The sequence below is a fragment of the Accipiter gentilis genome, chromosome 26, assembly GCF_929443795.1.
Source record: "Accipiter gentilis chromosome 26, bAccGen1.1, whole genome shotgun sequence".
In the NCBI taxonomy this organism is placed as follows: Eukaryota; Metazoa; Chordata; class Aves; order Accipitriformes; family Accipitridae; genus Astur; species Astur gentilis.
Window position 1 is genome coordinate 1516215 of NC_064905.1, and position 16333 is coordinate 1532547.

Consider the following 16333-nt stretch of genomic DNA (forward strand, 5'->3'; position numbering starts at 1 on the left):
GGGGCTGAGTACCCTGAGGAGAACTGGTCTCACCATTAAAGACCGAGGCAAAGAAGGCATTAAGTACCTCAGCCTTCTCCTCATCTTTGGTGGCAATGTTCCCCTATGCATCCAACAAAGGACGGATATTCTCCTTGGCTCTCTTTTTGTTGCCAACTTATTTGTAAAGACATTTTTTGTTATCTCTTACGACAGCTATCCAGGTTGAGTTCTGGCCGAGCTTTTGCCTCTCTAGTTTTCTCTCTGCATGACCTAACAAGATCTCTATACTCTTCCTGAGTTGCCTGTCCTTTCTTCTGGAGATGGTAAACTCTGCTTTTTTTCCTGAGTCCCAGCAAAAGCTCCCTGTTCAGCCAGGCCGGATTTCTTCCCTGACGGTTCATCTTGCGGCGCATAGGAAAAGCCTGCTCCTGAGCCTTGAAGACTTCCTTCTTGAAGAACGTCCAGCCTTCCTGCACCCCTTTGCCCTTCAGGACAGTATCCCACAGGACTCTCTCAACCAGTGTCCTGAACAGGCCAAAGTTTGCTCTCCGGAAGTCCATGGTAGTGGTTTTGCTGACCCCCTTCCTTACCTCACCAAGAATCGAGAATTTGATCATTTCATGGTCGCTAAGCCCAAGACGGCCTCCGACCACCACATCTCCCACCAGTCCTTCCCTGTTTGTAAACAGTAGGTCTAGCGAGTCTCCTCCTCTGGTAGGCTCACCTACCAGCTGTGTCAGGAAGTTCTCTTCCACACACACACTCCAGGAACCTCCTAGACTCTTTGCCCTCTGCTGTGTTGTCTTTCCAGCAGGTGTCTGGAAAGCTGAAGACCCCCATGAGATCAAGGGCACGCAATTGTGAGACTACTGCCAGCCGCTTGTAGAATGTTTCATCGGCCTCTTGAACCTGGTTGGGTGGTCTATGACAGACTCCCAGCACGATAGCTGCCTTGCTGGCCTTCCCCTTCACCCTTACCCACAAGCACTTGACGTTATCATCACAACCATGGAGCTCTGTACAAGCAAACCCCTCCCTAACATAGAGAGAGACAGACACCCCACCACCTCTCCTTCCTTGCCTATCCCTATGCCTATACGAACGCCTTAGAGCCTTTGCGTTCTCCTTTTTGCCCTTTCTCCTTCTTACTCTGCGCACTGTGTTTGAGCCTTGTCTTGCCTACTCCTCTGAAAAAAGACTGTCACCCCATGTATAATAACGGGTGGTTTGAATGAAGGCAGTGTGGCACCAGAGTATTCGGAAGCCCTCACGCTGTGTAGTGCTGCAGTTATAACCTGTACCATTGTAAAGGAGGGTACCCTTTTGTGTAAAAGTGAAATAAAGGAGACAATCGAATGGCTTGTGTGGAGACAGTAGTCTTTGCAGAGAGGTTCTTTCTGGGAAAGCTCTGTCAAAGTCTTTAAAGGGCCAGGAGGCTTTTTTCTCGTGTTGTCCCTGGGCTGAGGTAAGGTTGAGCGGGTACATTGCTTCAGTTTGGAGATGAGGGCTAGAGTGCATTGAGGGAAATTAGGGAGAGCCGGGAATTGCTGGCAGGCCTGTGCGGTGCAGGTCTTCTGAGCACTGAGCTTGTGGCTGAGGCAGAGCGCAGTTAGATGGAGGTGGAGGCCAGGAGGCACCTGGCCCCTAGCCGAAGCGGGGCCCTGGGTGTGCAAAGGCCTCTGCAAGGCAGTCAGGTGGGGGGCGTGAGCTTTCCAAGTCTCTTGGCAGCTCCAGGTGCATGTAACAACTGTAAGAGTTTTGACGATAAGGTATTTTTGATCTAAAAGTTTTGGGGGATGGAGAACAGGAAGACAGCATACATGTTCCTTTGGAGGAGCATTTGGGGGATCCCCAGGAGGTGGGCATTTAATGAGCAAAAACTGCTATCAGGGAGAGGATTCAGTCTCGGGAAATGCAGACAGAGGTCTACAATCATCCCTTCCACAAATGTCCTGATAAAAGGTAAGTTCTGAGGGCAGGCTGGTGTAGTGATGCTGAGCAGAAGACCAATGTACATCGAGGACTGAATGTTGCACTATCCAGTTATTTGGGGAAGGCTCAGGCCTGTGCTGTGCTGTCCTGTTCTGTGTTGTGCTTCATAAATCCCTGGTCAGCAGCAGAAGCTCTGCCAGGTCATTGTAACAGAAGAACCTGCAGGCAACTCCCACTTGCTACTGGTTAGAAAGCTACATGCAAGCAAGAAGTCTGCATGCAAACTTCTTTTACTGTGACACTAGAAATGGGAAATAGAATTGCTTTCTTGTAATAAAGTCCTGTAATGGCCTGAATGACTGAAACAGGGGCACTCTTTGTTTTCTATGACCAGGGTCTGCATACCATGTTCTGTGTGGCTGGAGTCCTCTGTGAAGCTACTCTGCTCAGTGTTCTCTGCATCTAAAGGGGCATAGGATTATCTATGCTAATCTCTTCCAATAGTATGAGCTGTAGTAAACAGAGTTGTGAATGACATTTCAAGAGAGCCGTTGTGTCTCTCTTACTGAGATCACAAGGAACCAGCACGTCCTGGTGTAAAACTGCTGCTTCTTGGGTCATTCCAAGTTGAGTGTCTGGGTGCCTAGTGCAGTTCCTAACTAGATGGTTTACTATGGTTTTTACCCTATGAGGGGGGAGGCTGTTTTGTGCATTGGAGGGCCTGAACACACTGTTGAGCTTTCCTGAGGGGCTAATCAGACGTGCTGTTTAGGAAGGATAACTTCTTAGGCCACATAATAGCCCTGCCAGGGGGGGATGCATTACTGGATCTGTTGGTCACCAGTGCCAATGAGCTAATCAGAGATGTCAAGACTGGAGGCAGCCTGGGCTGCAATGATCATGCACTGGTGGAGTTCACAGTCCTGAGGGATATGGGTCAGGTGAAGAATAAAGTCAGGACCCTGAATTTCAGGAAAGCAAACTTCCATCTGTTCAAGGAGTTAGTCAATGGGACCTCCTGGGAAACTGCCCTCAGGGACAAGGGAGCAAAACAGTTGGTAGATCTTTAAGGACAGTTTCCATAGAGCACAAGAGCTCTTGATGCACATGAATAAGAGATCAGAAAAGGAAGACAAGAGACCGGCATGGATGAGTTGAGACCTGCCGGTCAAACTAAAGGGCAAGAAGGAAATGCAGAAGCAGTGGAAGCAGGGACAGGTTTCCTGGGAAGAGTATAGGGATGTTGCCCAGTTGTGTAGGGATGGGGTCAGGAAGGCCGTGGGTCCGGAAGGCCAAGGCATGACTGGAGCTGAATTTGGCAAGGGACTCAAAGAATAATAATAAGAGCTTCTATAGATATGTCAGCCAGAAAAGGAAGGTCAAAGAAAGTGTACCCCCCCAACGAACATGGCTGGCAAACTAGTAACAACAGATGAGGAGAAGGCTGAGGTACTCAACAACTTTTTTGCCTCAGTCTTCCCTGGCAATCTCTCTTCCCACACCTCTTCAGTGGATGGACCTCAAGGCAGGGACTGGGGGAGCAAAGTCCCTCCCACTGTAAGAGAAGAGCAGGTTCAAGACCACCTGAGGAACCTGAACATACATCAGTCTATGGGACCCAAGATGCATCCCAGAGTCCTGAGGAAATTGGCTGATGTAGTTGGCAAGCCACTCTCCATGATATTTCAAAAGTCATGGCAGTCAGGTGAAGTCCCTGGTGACTGGAAAAAGGGAAACATTGCAGGTAGAAAGGAGGACCCTGGGAACTAGTGACCTGTCAGCCTCACCTCTGTGCCTGGGATGATCATGGAAAAGATCCTCCTAGAAGCTATGCTAAGGTACACAGAGGACAGAGAGGTAAATCCAGACAGCCAGCGTGGCTCCACCAAGGGTAAGTCCTACCTGACCAATCTAGTGGCCTTCTATGATGGAGCAACTACATCAGTGTACAAGGGAAGATTATCTATCTGGACTTCTGCAAAGCCTTTGGCACAATCCCCCACAACATCCTTCTCTCTAAAATGGAGACAGATGGATTTAAGGGGTGGACTGCTTGTTGGATGAGGAATTGGCTGGATGGCTGCATCCAGAGAGTGGCGGTCAATGGCTCAATGTCCAGATGGAGATCAGTGATGAATGGTGTCCCTCACAGATCCATATGGGTATTGGTCCTGTTTAATATCTTTGGAAGTGACATAGATGGTGGGATCAAGTGCATCCTCAGCACAGTTGCAGATGACATGCAATGCAACCGAGTGGTGCGGTTGACATGCCTGAGGGGCAGGATGCCATTCAGAGGAACCTGGACAAGCTTGAGAAGTAGGCCCATGTGAACCTCATGAGGCTCAACAAGGCCAAGTGTAAGGTCCTGCACCTGGGTCATGGCTGGGGGATGAAAGGGTTGAGAACAGCCCTGCAGAGAAGGACTTGGGGGGTACTGGTGGATGAAAAAATGGACATGAGCCAGCAATATGTGCTTACAGCCCAGAAAGCCAACTGTATCCTGGGCTGCATCACCAGCAGCATGGCCAGCAGTTCGAGGGAGGTGATTCTGCCCTTCTATTCTGCACTGGTAAGACCCCACCTGGAGTACTGCATCCAGCTCTGGTGTCCTCAGTACAACAAAGACAGGCACCTGCTGGAGCAGGTCCAGAGGAGGGCCACAAAAATGATCAGATGGATGGAACACCTCTCCTATGAGGAAAGACTGAGAGAGCTGGGGTTGTCTAGCCTGCAGAAGAGAAGGCTCCAGGGACACCTGCTTGCAGACTTACAATACTTCAGGGGGGCTAACAAGAAAGATAGGGACAGACTATTTAACAGGGCCTGTTGCAATAGGACAAGGAGTAATGGTTTTAAACTAAAAGAGAGTAGGTTCAGACCAGTTATAAGGAAAAAAAAGTTATGATGGAGGTGGTGAAACACTGGAACAGTTTGGCCAGAGAGGTTGTAGATGCCCCATCCCTGGAAACATTCAAGATCAGGTGGGACGGGGCTCTGAGCAACCTGATCTAGTTGAAGATGTCCCTGCTCATTGCAGGGGGGTTGGACTAGACGATCTTTAAAGGCCCCTTCCAACCCAAATCATTCTAGGATTCGAGGATGCTATGATACTATTCTATCATTCTGTCATTATATCATTCTATCACTTCGTCATTCTATGAAGCAATGCGGTGGGCAGGACTTGTAAGAGAGACAAGGCATGCCCCCCCGAATCTGTAAGCACTGTTAGCAGGAATGATGGGAAACGCGGGGCTGCAGCAGGCGCGGTTGGCTGAGCAGGAGTGGGAAGCCGGAAAGCCGGAGGACCGCTTCCCAGCGCCAGAGCGCTGCAGTTGCTGTCTGCGGCTGCGAGTGTCGCTGTTGGCTCATGATGGGCCGAAAGGCTCGGGAGGCGGCCGCCAGAGTAGCGGCGAGACGACGAGTGAGCCGCGGGGCTGCAAGGTCTGCGACCGAAGCAGCGTGGTGGGAACGAACCGAGCCGGACTGCTCGGGGGAAGACGAGCGGGAGGAGCGCGGCGGCAGCGGTGACCCGCAGGCCGACTCTTGTGGGCGGAGGGGCGAGCGGGCAGCTGCTGCTGGGCTATGCAATGGCGGAGAGAGAAGGGAGCTGGGGCCAGCAGAAGAGAGCCCTGCTGTGGTGCGTCCTGGTGGCGGCGTGGCAGGCGGCGTGGGGGCAGCTGCGCTACTCGGTTCCCGAGGAGATGCCGAAGGGCTCGTTCGTGGGCGACGTGGCCAAGGACCTGGGGCTGGAGCTGCCGGCGCTCCGCGAACGCGGCGTCCGTATCCTAGACAGAGGTAGGACGCAGTATTTCGCTCTGCACGGGAAGACGGGACATTTGGTGACGGCGGAGCGGATAGACAGAGAGCAGCTCTGCGAAAGTGTGCAGCGATGCGTGCTGCGCTGTGAGGTGATAGTGGAGGGGGAAATGAAATTTTACGAAATCGAAGTGGAAATCACGGACATTAACGACAACGCGCCCAGCTTCCGAGAGGCGGAAACGGAGCTGAGAATGAGCGAGACAACAGCCGCAGGGTCGCGGTTTCCCCTGGCCAGGGCCCACGACCCGGACTCGGGACGGAATTCGCTGCAGAGCTACGAGCTGAGCGGCGACGAGCACTTCTCGCTGGCCGTGCAGGCGGGTCCCGGCGGGGAGCAGCGTCCCGAGCTGGTGCTGGCGAAGGCGCTGGACCGGGAGGAGGCGGCGTTTCACGAGCTGGTGCTGAGGGCGAGCGACGGCGGAGAGCCGGCGCGGACGGGCACGGCGCGGATCCGCGTGGCGGTGCTGGACGCGAACGACAACGCGCCCGTGTTCAGCCAGGCGGAGTACACGCTGCGTGTGCCGGAGGACGTGCCCGTGGGCTCCACCCTCGTCACCGTCACGGCCACCGACGCCGATGAGGGCATCTACGGGAGCGTGAAATATTCGTTTCATACCGTTTCAGTGAAAGCCTCGCAGATTTTCCAGCCGGACACTGAGACGGGAGCGATAACGCTGGTGCGGAGCCTGGACTTCGAGGAAGGCAACTCGCACGAATTGGAGGTGCAGGCACGAGATGGCGGGGGCCTTTTCGATACGGCCAAAGTCGCAATCACGGTGACAGACGTCAACGACAACGCGCCCGAACTGACAGTGTCGTCGGCGCTGAGCGCGATCTCGGAGGACGCGCCGCCGGGGACGGTGGTGGCCCTGCTGCACGTGCAGGACCGGGACTCGGGGGCGAACGGCGAGGTGCGGTGCTCGATCGACGGGGGCGTCCCGTTCCGGCTGCGGAGCTCGCAGGGCAGCTACTACAGCGTGGTGACGGCGAGGGATCTGGACCGGGAGGAGGTGGCGGAGTACAACGTGACGGTGCGGGCGGCGGACGGCGGGTCGCCGGCGCTGTGGAGCAGCGCGGTGCTGGCGCTGCGGGTGCTGGACGTGAACGACAACGCGCCGGTGTTCGCGGAGGCGCGCTACAGCGCCCGGCTGCCCGAGAACAACGCGGCGGGCGCGCTGGTGCTGACGGTGCGGGCGGCGGACGCGGACTGGGGGCAGAACGCGCGCGTGCGGTACCGGCTGTCGGAGGGGCGGGTGCGGGGCGCGCCGCTCTCGTCCTACGTGTCGGTGCAGGCGGAGACGGGCGCGCTGTACGCGCTGCGCTCCTTCGACTACGAGGAGGTGCGCGAGGTGGGGCTGTGGGTGCGGGCGGAGGACGGCGGCGCGCCGGCGCTGAGCAGCAACGTGTCGGTGCGGCTCGTGATCGTGGACGAGAACGACAACGCGCCGCAGGTGCTGTACCCGCCGCCGGCGCCGGCGCCGGGCGCGGGCTGGGCGGGCGCGGAGCTGGCGCCGCGCTCGGCGGAGCCCGGGGCGCTGGTGGCCAAGGTGGTGGCGGTGGACGCGGACGCGGGGCAGAACGCGTGGCTGTCGTACGAGCTGGCCAAGGCGACGGAGCCGGGGCTGTTCCGCGTGGGGCTGCACAGCGGCGAGGTGCGGACGGCGCGCTTCCCGCTGGCCCGCGACGCGGCGCGGCAGAGCCTGGTGGTGGTGGTGAAGGACCACGGGCGGCCGGCGCTGTCGGCCACGGCCACGCTGACGGTGGTGCTGGCCGAGAGCGTGGCCGAGCTGCTGTCGGAGCTGGGCAGCGCGGCGGCGGCGGCGCCGGGCGAGCCGGCCGGCAGCCTGACGCGGTGGCTGGTGGTGGCCGTGGCGGCCGTGTCCTGCCTCTTCCTCGCCTTCCTGCTGCTGCTGCTGGCGCTGCGCCTGCGGCGCTGGCGCCGCTCGCAGCTGCTGGCGGCGGGCAGCGGCGCCTTGCGCGGCGTCCCGGCCTCGCACTTCGTGGGCATCGACGGCGTCCGCGCCTTCCTGCACTCCTACTCGCACGAGGTGTCGCTCACCGCCGACTCGCGCAAGAGCCAGCTCCGCTTGTCGGGCGGCAGCTGCTGCGACACCCTCCCGGCCCGGCCACTGGCTGAGGCTTCAGGTGATCTCATCCCTGCAGGAGATCATGTTGCCGAGAATGGTGGCCAAGTTTCCTTTCAGGTACCTTAATCTCTTTTAACCTTCTATTGTGTGCGCGGTGCTTAGGATTCTTCGGTTAGGCACGACATTTTTAAGTGCACTCTTCGCAGTCTTGGAAATCACATTTTACGACAGTCGCCAGCTCGCGAATGTCTCCCCTTGAATGTGTGCTGAGTCTGGTGTGGTTTTTTTTATGTACCATGTTCTCTACCTTCTGTGCTGAGCTCATTGTACCTAGCTTTCTCAATGGCTGGAAGGTTCTGTTGCGTGTGCAACTTAAGAAGGAAATTTCAGTCTCTAGGTCTTCCTCTGATACTTCCTTGGAATTGTTTAAGTACTTGCTAGTACCCAGTTCCCAGAATTTCATTGCCATCCTCTGTATCCGTTCTCAAATGCTGTTAACAACCTTGTAACCCGAAAGGCAACATCTCTGAAGTCCCAGATTACTTGGAAATCTACCTTCAACAAACTAATTAATCAATCCCGCTGAAGGACCCTTAAAGTTCTACGAATAGATTCGTATTACATAGCGAAAAATTCCTCTGATATCCCATCGAGTTTTTTCCCGCTGCTGGGCTTTGTGACTTAACCTTTGGATTCGATATGAATGTAATTGTCTATTAGTGTACAGGCATAGACATCGAAATAGAGTATATTTACTAGCATATAGATGGAAAATATTTTAAAACAAAGTACGATTCATCACAGTCTGTTTATCATGTTTCTAATTTCTGAATGCGAGTTAATCTAAGAATATAAAATATTTTACTCTTTTATTTCCTTATAATATTAAAATATTTTTTCCTGCCAAACATGCAATTCTGTTCTGAAAGCCTGTCTACCAAACAGACTGTCTTGGAAGCGGCTGGCCTTATTTCCTCCATTACAGATCTTTCATCATGGACTGAACAGGCCTTTAGGACTTCAGGAATATAATTAATGAATAACATTACGTTGCTCTGTGTTTGTTATTCTGCTATAAGTTGGTGATACATTGTATCATTGCGTTTTAAACAAAATAAACTGTTGTTACATAAAAATGACGGCTTTCAAGTTGAGAGAAAATAATACTGTAGTGTTCCTGGTGAAGGGCTGCACAGATTTTTTTGTGCCGATTCTAGACCTTGTCAAAATATTGCGAATTGTACAGGCGCTTTTGTGTGTGGCGGGAATGTAAACTGAGCCATAACCTTATACTTCACGTGACCTAACCTTGTAGTCATTACCCCCTTCTGCTGCCGTCCATCAGCCACAAACTCACATGCGATATGCATGTGGGAAGAAAATGTTTCCCTCTCTGATGCAGACTGGTTCTTACTTGCATCCTCCTGGGACTTAACTGTGCTGTTGCCCTCAGGCTCGGGTACAAGAGGGAAGAGAAAATCCTGGAACTAGGAGACATCAATTTCCGCTTGGAAACAGAGATTTGGAGGGTGCTTCGTGTTATAAGTTACGACGGGAATTTGTACACCAGCCCGTGTATAATCCAATCAAGGTTTATTGAAGCAAGCAATCAAGCAGGCAAAACAGCGCTGGGCGGCCGGGGAGTCTCCGCTCCACCAACGGCGCGCACCTGATACGGTAACGTGTTTCACAGTTAAACAGTTAAGTGTTACATATGTATGGAATTTCCCGGTACTCCTATACATATTCATGACCTATTCCCGCTTCGTATTAAAATTAGTTCCAAGAGGTATTACAATTAGTTCCAAGGGGTATTACAATTAGTTCCAAGAGGACACTCCCTCAAGTTTATCTGTCCAAGCCACGGAATCGGCCTTGGCCGGTTTCTGGGACCAGTTCCTTATTTTCTCAGAAAACTGCTCTTGAGGAGTTATATTATAAGGTAATCAAGACAGGCACATCCTGCTTACTTAGCTCAATATCTAGTTTCTACAATTGTTGCTGTGCTTATTGTCTAATAAGTTAGTGTGGTTAAAAGCAGCTTAATTACTAAGTTGTAGAGATCAATATATTTTAACAACCAACAGGTTTGATTAACAAATTGGTTATACAAAATTTATTACACTTCGTGGGTGAAGATGCATGAAAATGCGTGTCTGGGTTGTGATAAGCAATTTTCGCCATATAGGAGGCAGTGAATTGACCGTGACGTCTTTCAACAGAGTCCCCCCATCCTATATAAATATCAACATCCTTCTCTCGACCTCGCGTAGAGATGCTCATATGCTTGCTACTTGACTCCTGAAACACTACAAATTCATACCAGCTCCTCGTTCTGACAGGTTATTCATTTGTTACCGTGAGTTCTGTATAGGTGCAGCTGGAGGAAAAGGAATTATCCTCCACTGGATGAATGGCCGGGATTAGCAGGAAAACATATTTTCTAACGACACCTTACTGGGAAGGTGAGGAGGTCTTCACATTGGCATCTACAGAGAGTCAGCGTTGGTGTATATGCTAGAGCTATTTCACTGGGTAGGTAGTCTGGAGGGTTTTCTAACCGTTTCTTGTCTTCTGCATAAGGGGCTGTGGTGATACAGCCTTCCTTCGGGTCTTTTTTTTATTCACCATAAGAGAGACGAAGTTTTAATGCACAGGAGAGATACAAGGGCTTTTCGTGAGGGAATTGTCTGTTTTCTCTTGGCTTGCTCAAGCAACTGTAACCGCCGTCGAAATTTGCCAGAAAAATATTCTTAAGGTTTGAGACCCACTTCAGTAAGTAATGGCCGGCTTAGGAGATAAGAACGTGGTACCGAAAAAGAAATTCGGAGCTGGGTTGTATGGTACTGATAAGATGGTCCGAGGTTTTGAATGTAGAAAGAGATGGGATCTGGCAGGTCTGGTGTGACAACTGTGGTTTTCTCAGTGGCTGGGATTCCCGGCTTTGCTCGTCCATCAGCGATCACCGTTCAAGGTGGGAAAGCTGAGTGCTAGCTCGGGATCTCTCAGCTATAGAAAACAAATCCTCTACGAGCAGTGCTTCAGCGTTCTTCCCGTCCTGCCGTTTGTCTCACTGTGGTGATGAGATGGCAGCGGGGAGACGCCCGCGCGCTCACCCTAGAACCAGTAAGATCACTGTGAGGCAGAGACAGAGATCCTGCCCCACATCCTCCGAGCAACAGGGGAGGATTTGTCCTGCAGAAGACTTGCAAGTGTAAGGAGTTCAGGCAATGGGAATTATCGTTTCAGCACAGATACAAATTTACTGTTTCGCGCTACTGACAACACCTACATTTTCCAACCCACCTGTGAGTGCAATTTAAGGACGCGCGTAGCAGGACCTTCGGGCTGTTCTGTTCCTCGCGGACGCTGCGGTTCTCAGGCACGGACTCAGGGTGTCACTGTTGGCCAAGGCGGAGAAGCGGCTCCGCCGTCGGCTCCTCCCCGGCCCCAGCGCCCGCGCAGTGCCTCTCCGCACAGAGCAGAGCAGAGAGAGGAGCAGGAACTGCCCGACTCAGCCTGTCCTGCGACTGACAACAGGGATTTCATATATTTATTTCTCTCAGGTACTGATTCAGCTGCTGGGGAAGGCTAAATAAAAATTCTGCAGAAGGTGATTCAGCAAAGCAGAGGATGGATGTCCGACCGGCAACGCAGGGCCGGGCAGCAGCCGGGCGGGTCGCGCTGTTGGCGGTGCTGCTGCTGGTGTGCTGCCGGGCGGCGCCGGAGCGGGTCCGCTACGCCATCCCCGAGGAGCTGGGCAGAGGCTCGCTGGTGGGGCCGCTGGCGCGGGACCTGGGGCTGAGCCCGGCCGACCTGCCGGCACGCCAGCTGCGGATAGTCTCTGGTGACGAAAAGCAGTACTTCACTCTCGGCGACGATAATACAAATCTGCTGGTAAACGAGAGGATAGACCGAGAGGGCATCTGCGGAGCCTTGTCGCCCTGTGTCCTCAGTTTGGAGGCAGTCGTGGAAAACCCTTTCAATATATTTCATGTGAGCGTTACTATCCAAGATATCAATGACAATGCGCCGCAGTTTGACAGAGAATTTATTGCCATAGAAATGATCGAGTCCACTCCTCCTGGGGCCAGGTTTCCACTGGGCAGTGGGAGAGACCCCGATATTGGGGCGAATTCATTACACAACTACCAACTTACCCCCAACCCACTCTTCACCCTTGTAGTGAGGGAGAGTCCTGATGGGACGAAGCAGCCGGAATTAGTGCTGGAGAAAAGCTTAGATCGAGAAAAACAGAGAAATCACTATTTGATACTGACGGCGGTGGATGGAGGAGATCCAGCCCGGTCTGGGACCACCCAGATTAAGATTAATGTGACCGACGCAAATGACAACCCGCCAGTATTCACCAAGGAGATCTACAAAGTTCGACTGCTGGAGAACGTGCCAGAGGGCTCCTTAGCTTTTCAGGTGAAAGCTACTGACGGCGACGAAGGTACAAATGCAGAAATTACCTACTCTTTCAGTGACATCGCAAACAGTGCTCGACAGCTCTTCACGCTGGACTCCAGGACAGGGGACGTGACAGTTACAGGCCCCTTAGACTATGAAGAAGGGAAATATTATGAAGCCAGCGTTGAAGGCAAGGATGGAGGAGGGCTGAGTGCGCACGCCAAAGTACACATAGACATTCTAGATGTGAACGACAATGCGCCAACCATTTCCGTCCTCCCTATCTTGAACCCGATACCTGAAGATTCGGTCCCGAGCACAGTTATAGCTGTGATCAATGTACGTGACAGAGACTCGGGAGATAACGGAGAAGTGAACTGCAACATTGAAGGCGATTTGCCATTTAGATTAGAACCGTCATCAGAGAACACCTATAAACTAATAATAGCTAGTACCCTGGACAGAGAAAGGGTCTCCGCATACAATATGACCATCACTGCTACGGACGGGGGCAGCCCGGCGCTCTCGAGCCGCGCGGCGCTGGTGCTGGAGGTGTCGGACGTGAACGACAACGCGCCGGTGTTCGAGGAGGCCGCCTACAGCGCCTACGTGGCGGAGAACAACGCGGCGGGCGCGCCGGTGCTGCGCGTGCGCGCGCGGGACGCGGACGCGGGCGCCAACGGGCGCGTCAGCTACTGGCTGGCGGGCGGCAGCGCGGGCGCGGCGCCGTACGTGTCGGTGGAGGCGCGGAGCGGCGCGGTGTACGCGCAGCGCTCCTTCGACTACGAGCAGTGCCGCGAGTTCGCGGTGGCGGTGCGGGCGCAGGACGGCGGGGCGCCGGCGCGGAGCTCGACGGCGACGGTGCGCGTCTTCGTGCTGGACCGCAACGACAACGCGCCGCGGGTGCTGTGGCCGGCGGGGGGCGCGGGGGCGGGCGCGGGGGCGGGCGCGGCCCCGGCCCCGGCCCCGTTCGAGGTGGTGCCGCGGTCGGCCGAGGCCGGGTACCTGGTGGCCAAGGTGGTGGCGGTGGACGCGGACGCGGGGCGCAACGCGTGGCTGTCGTACGAGCTGGTGCAGGCGCCGGAGCCGGCGCTGTTCCGCGTGGGGCTGCACAGCGGCGAGGTGCGGACGGCGCGGGCCGTGTCGGAGAGGGACGCGGCGAAGCAGCGGCTGGTGGCCGTGGTGAAGGACCACGGGCAGCCGGCGCTGTCGGCCACGGCCACGCTGCACGTGGTGCTGGCCGAGAGCTTGCAGGAGGCGCTGCCGGAGCTGAGCGAGCGGGCGGCGGGCGCCGACTCGCCGGCGGAGCTGCAGTTCTACCTGGTGCTGGCGCTGGCGCTCCTCTCCGCCCTCTTCCTGCTGAGCGTGGCGCTGGCCGTGCTGGCGCGGGTGCGCCGGGCCGGGCCGCCCGCCGTCCTGCGCTGCCTGGGCGCGCAGCGCTTCTCCGTGGCCGGCGCCGCCTTCCCGGCCGACTTCTGCGAGGGCACCTTGCCCTACTCCTACAACCTGTGCGTGGCGCCGGGCCGCGCCGTCGCCGAGGGCGCTTGGCTGCCGCCGCCGCTGCCCAGCCTGGCCGCGGAGGAGCTTCTCGGCGCGGAGCCCTGCGGGAAGCGGAGCCCGACCAGCAGCGCCGGCGCGGGAGAGCCGCCCGCGGACGCCGAGGCCCCGCAGGTCTGTAAGCCCGCGCAGTCCTTGTCTCTGAGCCTTTCCTAACCTCACGCCGAGGGGACTGGGCTCTTGCTCGTCCTTCGGCCGCTTGGGCGCCTGCTGACGCGCTCTCTTTCCACGAACGAATGAAAGGGCCAAGGCTAAGGCTGTGCTATGTGCTAGTTGTTTTCTTTTTGTGACGGACCCCCGAACAGAGGGGGCATGTGCATCGCTGCCTGCTGCTGAGTTACTCTCCAGTGGAGCAGCAAGTCCAAACTGTAAGCACGGCCTGTACCGAGTAAGGCTGTAAAAGCAAAAGAAAAGAAACCCCAAAAACAAAGTGGGGCGAAATGGAGGCTGATTGAGAGCGACCTCCGATGTGCAGCCCAAAAGCAACGAAGTCGAGAGCCAAGGGCCGTCCCTGAGGAGGACTCCTTGGGAGCGGGGATCTTCATTGCTGCCTTGTGCTATGGCTGGGGGTTTGGGAAACTAATGTGGCTGGTGGCGTTCCAGTGTGACACAATTTTGATATGCAGAAAGGGTGAGGGGAAAGTCGTGCAAGCACGACTGCTGCTCATTGCTGTGCAACTGGTGGTGCAGATTGTGCTTTTGAACTAACGGGCCAAGACTCGTAATCAGCTGCACGGAATATTAAGAGCACTTTATATTGTATAACGGTAACAAAAACGTTTTTCCCCGCGGTAGAAATAACACAACAACGGGAGGCGTGTCATTTCTTTCTGGTCGTCATCGCCCCTTCCTAGCCGATTCCTTCACGTTATCGAATTAATTGCTTAGGTGTAAATGCCTATGAAGCATGCAGACCCTTAATTTATGTGGCCTAATGGGAAATCACCCATTCAAGTCCGTTAACTTTCCTGTTTCGGTGTTAGCTGCCTCTGTAGGTCTTCCAACAGTTTAATGACGTAGCCATTAGCTGAATTACTTCACTGAAGGACTCCACTGCTCTCATCCCGTTCTAAAATACTGTCGGGACTTGACGACTAGTGGCAAAACAGGCGCAGAAGAAAAACTGGGAGCAACGCAAAGGTGTCGTATGGCTGCAGTCACCCTCCATCCACAGAATGGGCGGTATGAACGGGAGTATTTCAAGGAAATTTCCTGAAGCGTGGGTTCATGAGCCTGATACACTTGCTTCTCCGGAGCGTGTGTGGGGTGTGTGTCCGAATATCACGTTTTGTATTTCAGAGCCTCTTTTCTTTTGCTTTCCTTGTAGCAGTCATTCAAGCACGACGGATACAGAAAGTCGTGATAGAGGTTAAGGTACGGGCTTAGGTGGCTTAGATTCTCAGTTGACTGACCCACCTTCTGGAGCCTTTAAGTGTCTAATCTCAGCCAATGGACGTGGCAGTTAATTTCCAGTGTGTTAATTATTGTTTAACCCACAAACGGGGTTGGTTTCCCGGCCTGCAAGTCAATACCAGACAGAGTCGAGGTATTTTTAAATTAATTTCATGGATGCCCATGAAAGGGTGCCTGTCTCAAGACAGCACACCTTTGTTTCAAGACTCCCCACGTTCATCTAATTAAGTGCTACATATTCACTTTTATTTCCCTTAACTATTGGTTCTTTCTTCCTCGCCTGCCATGTAAATTAGTGCGCAGACTCGGTCCTCTTCCTTCATGGTCTTCTTTTGAGTAGGTGGTCTCATTTGAGTAGGTGGTCAATGAGTCCGTGGTTGCGATCTCCCCCTGTAGGAATTACCTCTTACCTACTTCTTTCTCTGTCTTGGCAGTTACAGGTGGTTCTTCAAGGTTTATTGACCAGACCACAATCCATTACTTTTTCTGACATAAACATGAAGCCCCATTGTCTGTTAGTTAGTTACTAAACCTTAATTATAGTGTATAGTTTTTTGTTCCGTTATTTTAAATACCAACCGATGGGGTTGTAGCCAGGACTTCAGCAGTTCCCTGGTTATTTCAATCGTATTATGCATATCAATTGATAACAATTTCCCCCCTCCCAGACTTGTGAAATGTCGATATGTTTTAACAAGTCTCACTTTCTGTCTCCTATCACTAATACATATGGTTGAGATGCCTGTCTCATGATGAAACTCTTGAGACATCGAAATAATATACAAACAAATATCACTGTAATAACCAAAACGATTAGGTTCTGTAGTAAACTCTGTAGCCATCCATTCAGGGAGAATCCGAACTCATGCAAGATTTTATTCAAGCACTTGTCTCTTTTACCGCTCTTTTATTTCTAAAAGATTACTTTACCACTGGACTGTTGTCTCCAAGGGGCATATAAATTTTCTTTAATACCCCCAACACCTAGAAATTCTCTCTACGATTTCTACAATCAAATGTGATCCTATAACAGAAGACAGACCTTCGGGAATATCAAACCTAGGGAAAATTTCTTTTGATAAGGCCTTAATGATTTCTCTAGCTTTTTTGGAACGACATGGAAAGGC

General features: G+C 53.5%; 2 protein-coding genes across 2 annotated transcripts; both read left to right on the forward strand.

Moving 5' to 3' along the window:
- Positions 1-5504: 5504 nt before the first annotated feature.
- LOC126050770 (protocadherin gamma-A12-like) lies at positions 5505-8212 on the forward strand. The gene has a single exon (XM_049829090.1). It carries the CDS (start codon positions 5505-5507, stop codon positions 7947-7949), a length of 2445 nt encoding a protein of 814 aa, XP_049685047.1. The 3' UTR covers positions 7950-8212.
- Positions 8213-11413: 3201 nt separating this feature from the next.
- Positions 11414-14015, forward strand: LOC126051051 (protocadherin gamma-B2-like). Its single transcript, XM_049829747.1, has one exon. It carries the CDS (start codon positions 11457-11459, stop codon positions 13947-13949), a length of 2493 nt encoding a protein of 830 aa, XP_049685704.1. The 5' UTR covers positions 11414-11456; the 3' UTR covers positions 13950-14015.
- Positions 14016-16333: the final 2318 nt, after the last annotated feature.